The sequence below is a fragment of the Miscanthus floridulus genome, chromosome 1 (genome assembly GCF_019320115.1).
Source record: "Miscanthus floridulus cultivar M001 chromosome 1, ASM1932011v1, whole genome shotgun sequence".
NCBI classification, from domain to species: Eukaryota; Viridiplantae; Streptophyta; class Magnoliopsida; order Poales; family Poaceae; genus Miscanthus; species Miscanthus floridulus.
In genome coordinates this window covers 47,289,034-47,297,363 of record NC_089580.1, presented here as the reverse complement: position 1 = coordinate 47,297,363, position 8,330 = coordinate 47,289,034, and the positions used below count along the sequence as shown (strand labels likewise).

Genomic DNA, 8,330 nt, shown 5'->3' with positions numbered 1-8,330 from the left:
AGATCTAGCATTTCGATGCTCTCATACAATACGGTTCATAACATGAAAACAGAAACCATAAAGAAGTGCCTACATTGACAATCTGGTGTGCTAGTACTCAGATGCATATAACACCTTCCTATGCTTCTGATATAAGTAAAATTTCGTGCATACTCCTGGCCTAGAGAAACTCTGAAATACTTGGTACAACTCCTTGGTCTTGACTTGAGAGATCGAACGATGGAAATTTACTGTCATCTCTTTAAGCTTTGTCTCCCAATCGAAAAGTCGTTCCACAAAAGCAACTTCATGTTCAGTTCCTCTCCATCCAGTGATTTCTACTTCTTCAAGGTGATTCAACAAGAGTTCCTCCCTTTCCCACCCTACTCGCTGAAGGCATATGCAATCGGATGAGCATACAGTCTGGGCCTGACACCAGGAAGTATATTAACTTAATAAAATTAATTGGTGATTGCATGATAAAAAGGAGAGAGGGTAAATAGTCAGATTCCTGACTACTTTTGAGCCTAGTAACTAGTTGCAGCAATATAATTTTCTACCAAGAGAAAAGATAGCAAACAAGAGCATAATTCTGTTTACAAAATCACAGAAAATTCCATGTAACAGCAACATGCTATTAATCGCCCAGAATTAAGGAGATTTTGAATCAATCTTAGTGCATAGGTTCTGAATGGACCAACAGAACCTTTTTATCTTTTTAAAAAATATATATATATATATAAATACTTAGGCCAATTACTCCTTCAACTTTCTGTTCAGTGCCATATTATTTTCTAACTCTTATGTATATTACCGATGTTGATCTGCTTTAGTGCCATCCAACGACTCACCACAGGTTCACAGCCATATATATTTCAAGAGAGAATTATTTATTTGGCACCGAAACAAACTAGTGTTTCATATTTGGCACTCGAATATTTGAACTTTCTTATCTAGCATCAAGTTAAAATTTCCTTTCGTAAATGGCACTGCCGTCCATTTAGGGCCATAACGGTGTCAATTGACTGACAAAAAGACATAAATACCCTTATTTGCAGCAGAAACCCATGGTGCAAAATAGAGAAGTTCAAGTATTTTCGTATGGTGCCAAATAGGGAAGTTCAAGTATTTTCGTATGGACGATATTGGCCTCAACTACTTCCCTCATCCTAGTCACTGACGTGTAGGCCTCACGCGTGCTCATCGTCAACTGCAACCTCTTCAACCCGACGCCGTCGCTGGCGTCCATGGTGGTGCACTGCTACAAGATGTGGGAGGACGTCAAGTCGTTCAACCTTGGCGGCACGGGGTGCAGTGCGGGGCTCATCGCCGTGGACCTCGCCAGGGACATGCTGCAGGCGAACCCCGGGGTGCTACGCCGTCGTGGTGAGCACCGAGAACATCACGCTCAACTGGTACTTCGGCAACGACCGCTCCACGTTGTTGTCCAACTGCATCTTCCGCATGGGCGGCGCCGCCGCGCCGACGCCGGGCGCGCCAAGTACCGGCTGTTGCACACGGTGCGCACCCACAAAGGCGCCGCGGACGAGTGCTACGGCTGCGTGTACCAGCGCGAGGACGGCACAGGCCGCGTCGGCGTGTCGCTGGCGTGCGAGCTCATGGCCGTCGCCGGGGACGCGCTCAAGACGAACATCACCACCCTGGGCCCGCTGGTGCTCCCGCTGTCGGAGCAGCTCAAGTTCCTCAGGTCCCTCGTGCTCCGTCGCGTCCTCCGCTCCCGCAGCGTCCGTACGTACATCCCGGACTTGCCGATGACTAGGAACAGCAGGCTCCCCAGCAGCTGAGGCACCTGCACGCTCGACTGCCATGGCCGAGAAGGCAGCCGCGCCATGGCTGGTGAGCGCGCGCGAGCAGGCCGCCACGCTGCTGCCGGGCAAGTGCGCGAGCGAGCCGCCGAGCCGCCGCCGGTCTCGCACGCAGGGGCCAGGACGGCCTTGCCGGCAACCGGAGCTGGCGGAGGCGGCGGCTATGTCCAGGCAACACACGGCTCCAGGCGCTAGTTCGACTGCTTGATGGAACGTACTCGTTGCTTTCGGGGCATGCACTTCTAGCAAACTGATCACTCGACACTGGTAGTGGTGCACTGGTGTTTGCCTCAGTTGGGTCGTGTCAAACTGTTCTGGCTCGTTTCTAATCAGTTTTTTTTAACTTCATATCAAATCTACGACAATATATTTTAAAATACGTTCTGATAATACATCAATATATTTATCTAAATATATGATCAGAGAAAAATCTATTAAAGAGCGAAATGTTCTTCGTCCTTCATCGCTCACTACCGTCAGATGGAGTACAAAAAGTTACAATACCGTATGCAAACATGTTACGAAGTCCGATCTAAAAAACGAATTAAAATATGAAGTGTTTCCATAATCTGCCATTCTCTTACATGCCCAAGTTAAGTGTTCATATATGGTTTGGAATCCAGCCCTAAAGCGAATCAGAACACATGACACGACCATTGATAAATCTTTAAATCTCTCATACGCATGAGTTAGAGCAGCACACACGCAGACATAATACAAAGTTCGATTTCAGACGACTTAAATCTCGAACCACGAGTCGTTCGCATATAACTACGAAATAATAAGCTGAACGTTTCGTCGCTACGCATATAGCACCCCGGGGTTCGCCTGCAGCATCTCAATCCGCTAATTAGTTGATGGGTACACACGTACGGGAACTGCTGGTGGCTGCAGTTGACTATGAGCACGCGTGGGGCCTACACGTCAGTGACTAGGACGAGGAAAGTAGTTGAGGCCAATATCGTCCATATGAAAATACCTGAACTTCCCTATTTGGCACCATACGAAAATACTTAGAACTTCCCTATTTGGCACCATGGGTTTCTGCTGCAAATAAGAGTATTTATGTCTTTTTGCCGGTCACTTGACACCGTTACTGTCCTAAATGGACGGCAGTGCCATATACGAAAGGAAATTTCAACTTGATGCCAGATAAGAAAGTTCAAATTTTCGAGTGCCAAATACGAAACACTGATTTGTTTCAGTGCCAAATAAATAATTCTCCCATATTTCAAACAGGCTAACAATAACTAGAAAGAGAGAAACAATTTACAGACCAAATAGTATACCAACAGTTAAATCTACAGAGTAAAGTGCTATCATTAGGATATCAAATAAATCATACATCTGCCAAAAAAAAAGAAAGCAAATTCAGGTTTTTTCCCATTACTTCCCTGCAAGTTAAATACTTCCTCCAGTAAGAAAACGAGTTGTGTTTCACCCTTCTACGGATCATGTCTAACTAAATACAAACACATACTTTTTCATAAAAATAGCATGCACTGATCTACCTTGAAAAATAGTTGCATAATGGTTTAACTTAATGTGGCTTTTGATATATAATTTAATAGATCAAAATGTCTTTTAGGGACCAAAACGCTACCTTTTTTTTTCCGTGTCTGGAGAGAGTATTAGGCAAACAAAGAATAGGTTTACCTCTGAGCGAGTAGGAGATAACAGCAGCATCAACCTTCTTATACCCGTAGACAATCTGAGAACATGGAATGCGCTGGCCTCAAAGGCATGTCCATTTGCCACTACCATTAGGCGCAAAAACGTAATGTCAGGGAGCACTACCATGTCTTCCATCTTGTATTGACAGTTCCTTATATCCTGCATTTTCGAAGGAATGAAAATAAAGGGGGTCATACTCATCTGTGACAGAAGGGGAATGAAACCTAAAGCTGTTTCAGTATTGTTGCTAGCTGACCATTGTTGTGAGCATGCACGAAACGGTCATTATAAGCTAACAAGTTCATTCTGGGTTTCTTACACAAAGCATGGCAATTTTGAGCTGCTTAAAAGACTGGACTACTTGTTCTCCAGAAAATACTTTGGCTCTCATGCTTCTTGAAGCTATATCGGAAAATAGTAACTAATGAGTGTGCTGAGTAATGTTGGAGGGACCTGAGGTCCTAAGTAAACCAAAACATGCGATTACTTCTACCAATGATGGTTTCCTGATATCACCATCACCCAGACAATTTGACAAAAAGTCAAAATAGTGTGCACCATCACGAGCAGAGACTCCGAATGTATAGAGAGATCGCCCAGCCCCCGGGCGTTGTCAACGGTGAGCCTCTGCAAGCACGGGCACCGCAGCGAGGACATGGCGTCGCCGAGCTCGCCTGGGCCGTGGAACCAGACTTGGCTCGGGTGGAGCTATGTGAGCCGAGTGAAGACACCGGTGGGAGGCACGGCGAGGACCTAAAAAGCCAAGACGAGCGAGATCGAGGTGGCCTTTGATAGCATTTCTGGAACCTCTAAGGCATAGATCAGTGGGGTAAAAACTCAACTTATATGGGAGACTTGGGTGATGTACCTCACCATGCGCAGCCACGGCCACGGCGCCACCGCGACATGGCCACTGAAGTTGTAGTAGTAGTGGAACTGCACTGGTAGATGGTAGTTCATGACTTTGCAGGCCTGCAACAAAATCAAGTTGCCATGAAAAAGGTCTGCACTGCTGCGTCAGTGTATGTCTCAATTTTTACTTTACTATTCTTGCATTGTAAAGTTCTTGGGCTCCTTCGTGAAAAAGGGGAAATACTGAGAACAGATTGCTGATCAAAGATAATTGGCATGGAAGAACAGTTCCCAGGAGCTCAGAATAGGTCAGGGGTTCTGACTTCAGTTTCATCCTGAAATGCTAAAACCTGCTGATCACAGATCTCGCACAGGATGTTATCCCACCCAGGATATCTTGTTTCCTGCACGACTGGATGAGCGTGTTTGGTTCAAGGAACCATATCATGCGGAATGAGTTGATCTCTCGTGGGTTCAGCTTGGCTAGGATCGGACCCACGAAGAATATGGTCGTCCGCTGATTTCTGAGGAGCCGGATGGTCACAGGAAATGACCTGCGCATGGATTAGTCGGTGTCGGTGTCGGTGACGAATGGATCCGTTTGATGAGGCAGACCAAACGGCACGGCTAGCTTTGGTTTTTGGATCGGATCTCCATCTGATGAGGCAGACCAAACGGCACGGCTAGCTTTGGTTTTTGGATCGGATCATTCCGGATCATACGGCAACGCAAACCAAACACGCTAGTGCTGCAAAACAGACTCATGAGAGGAAAAATTGAAAGCAATTCTAAGAATACATGCATGCCTTTTGTGAGTTGACAATATCGCTTACCAAACTCCGAGACATTTTAATTGATAGGGCCTCGCTAAAATGTCGATGTCCCCTCACATTTGCACCTTGCCATACGCATAAATAAAATTACAAAGTACACAATAACCTTGCAGTCCCAATAATCAGCAAAGTCAAAACATATTCACATCCTACCAAGCATACCATCTATACAATTGAGTAAGATCACTGGACAAAGAAAAAGCGCATCCCCACCCACCTAAATGGCCAGGTGAATTCTTCATTCTCAGCAGACAAGGTCATGTGTCCTATTCATGCTTCCGCACAATGCTGTACATCATCAGAGTAGTCAAAATCTTGGGCTTTCCAATTTTGACTTTTTAACAGTCGACTGTTACCCCTGTGACCATTCTCTGCTACTTCCAGGTCATGCAATTCAAGCTGCTTTCGTACCCAGGGAGGGTCGTCTGGACGAAGCCATATTTTCTCACGAGTGTCCTTGTGCTTGAAATCAGCGTAGGTGGGCCATGGTTTGGATTGTCGGTTGTCCCACCATTCATAAGGGTTGGCAAAGAAGACCTGCCACAAGCGAAGCCGGCCTATACACTCATTCTCTTTTTGCATTTGAGCTGACAATGTAAACAAAGGGGGCTAATAAGAGACGAATAGCTACAATTGCAAAATTGTACGAGTAAATGGGCAAAACTTACGGGTGACAGATGGCATTGATGGTGGACTTGTTGAGTCTGCGTCATTCTGAGGCTTATTTTGATCAAGAACATAATTCAGTTCACTGACATAAATCTGTAACATGATGGGTTCCCAATTAAAAATGTATGAAAGCGATAGTGCACTGAAAAAAATTAACAAAACTAATACCATCACAAAGAAAAATTGAATAAGTAAATATCGTGCACATATTTATGTTCACTAATATCCGATTGAAAAAAAAAAACTGTCTACAACATTGCGGTATTAAGACATTGAATAGATGAATTTATATACCAACGGTAGGAATTTATATGAACACAAGCCCACGTCTGATCAAAGGTTGCATCAGTACTAGATGTATATATGATCGCATGTCCACATCTCACCATCAAAGGGTGCATCAGTTAGACGTATATTACAATTTACAAGACACAAGATCTACTGACACAACACATGGGTAGGTGGTACTACTACGGACTTACGGAGCCACTAATTGTACAGTTGTTTTTTAACAGACAAGCATATATTCAGAATGGTAAAGAAAATAATAAACATAGTTACAGCTATCGGACCTTATAGAAAATATACCGTTCACCACTTGGACTGACTTTATGATAAGAGCCCAGACAACCAGATACATAAACAAGGTCATTGCGCTTCAGATGCTTTAGGCTAACATTTGCCAGCTCACCGTTCAACTGCAGTGTCACTCTGTTCAAGTTTTTTATATCGGAAGCATAACGATAGAATTTCAGTTTCATTTAACCAAAACCACAATAAAGTTACTTGAACAAGAACATATAAATAAATCTATTGTTGGATAACCTTGCTTAAGTTCTTCATACTGTAAGCATAGTTATACAACCTAACTTTCATTCAGTCCAAATCATAATAACAGTTGAACAAGAACATATGTAATTAGCTGGTAGTAGGAAAAACAAAAGGAAAAAAACTATTGTTAAATCAGGCATACATTGTGGAGCTCCTGATTTGTTCCTGGGTATCATGAAAATGAGTTTACTTATGCTATTTTCTGGAAAATAGTGCTTTCTTTGCTTGACGAATACATTCTCTATTTGGATGGTAGATTGGCTTTTCTTATTTCAGTGTATTCATTGTGATAGTCATATTAGCAACCCAACAAACTAAAACCATTTTTGTTCAGCAACATTCATAGCATTCCATTAAAGCCAAATTTTGAAATGAACAATCCAAGTTGATTCTTGCACACTAAGCATGAGAAGATTTAGCCTTAGTCAAACATAAGGCTTCCAAATTTGGATGCGTAACAATTTGGAAGTATGACTTTGACTTTGTTTGGTGCGAAATGCCCCAAGCTATTCATGATGCACCAAATTACTTTATACCAAGATGGCAGACCTTGAGCTAAATGTTTGCTCCACTGAAGCAGGGAAGATGGGTTATTACCAGGATGGAGTAAATGGCATAACAGAAAGTTCCTACTGATTTTGTTAGAACTGTGCTCAATTGTGTTATGCTCGTATGCACTTTGTTTCTCATAGGGCTTAAAACACCAAGTTTTACACAAGATAAATATATGCATTAACTTATTTCTTCTACTCACTAGGACAAAAGGAAGGGATTAATATTTTAACTGAAGCATATTAAATCTACATAGTGGTTAAACCATACTTGCGCCGGAGCAAATACGGGAACAACATATTGCAAAGCGAAATCCACATCATATATACTACAGAAAAGAAGGACGACATGAGAATGCATCCAATTTCTAGGAGAAATTGAAAAAAAAAAACTCTGCAGCAAGCGAGAAAGGAAATAGCACGAACATTGGCTGGGGGGCCGGGAGCGAGGGACTCAACGTTAACTTGGACGAGCTCGAGGAGGGCGCGGGCGACGAGGAGGCAACGGAGAGGTTGGACGAGCTCGAGGAGGGCGCGGGAGACGAGGGGGTGACGCAGAGGAAGGTGTACGCCCTGGGGTCTTCATCGGAGCTACCGTCGAACGGCCTCACCGGTGCGTCGAGGCGACCGATGAGGCTGCACGAGTTCCAGGTGAGCCCCTTCTTCCTGACGGAAGAGGGGCGCCGCAGCATCGACATGCGGTACGCCACGCTCTCCGGCTCCCCCGAGCTACATCCACCACCTCCTCCACCGTTGTGAAGCAGCCGACGGAACGCCGCCGGCGTCCGCGAACGCAAGGTGGCCGCTCCGCCGACGAGGCGCCGCAGCATCCTACTATGTTTTTCTAGGGGCTCTCTCTGCCGGCTTGGTACATCGAGATGAGCTTTTCTGTCAATCTCACCGGGCCCGGCTTTGGTTGTCGCGGATGGCAGCGTGGTGGTGGGCGGACGGGGCGCGGCGGCGGTTTAGTGGCGGGCGGACTGGGGCACGCCTTCTGGCGCGGATGGCGGCGTGATTGTGGGCGGACGGGGGCGCAGCGGCGGCGGCGGCGGCGGCGGACAGCAGGCCAGTAAGCACGGCTCGCGGACAGGGACTACGGAAACGACGGGGAGGGG

General features: G+C 45.3%; 1 protein-coding gene and 1 pseudogene across 3 annotated transcripts; both read right to left on the bottom strand.

Moving 5' to 3' along the window:
- Positions 1–58: 58 nt before the first annotated feature.
- LOC136456225 (uncharacterized) lies at positions 59–4,893 on the bottom strand (annotated as a pseudogene).
- Positions 4,894–5,046: 153 nt separating this feature from the next.
- On the bottom strand, positions 5,047–8,330 carry LOC136482744 (protein OSB1, mitochondrial-like). Of its 3 annotated transcripts, none has more exons than XM_066479944.1 (4): positions 7,642–8,330; positions 6,406–6,544; positions 5,833–5,926; positions 5,047–5,751 (listed from the first exon to the last, which is right to left on the bottom strand). In XM_066479944.1, the coding sequence occupies exons 1-4, from the start codon at positions 8,043–8,045 to the stop codon at positions 5,435–5,437; spliced, it is 954 nt and encodes a 317-aa protein (XP_066336041.1). In that variant the 5' UTR covers positions 8,046–8,330; the 3' UTR covers positions 5,047–5,434. The 3 variants fall into 3 exon arrangements, with proteins under 3 accessions (XP_066336041.1, XP_066336046.1, XP_066336056.1); XM_066479949.1 differs by having other exon boundaries at positions 7,675–8,330; XM_066479959.1 differs by having other exon boundaries at positions 5,531–5,701.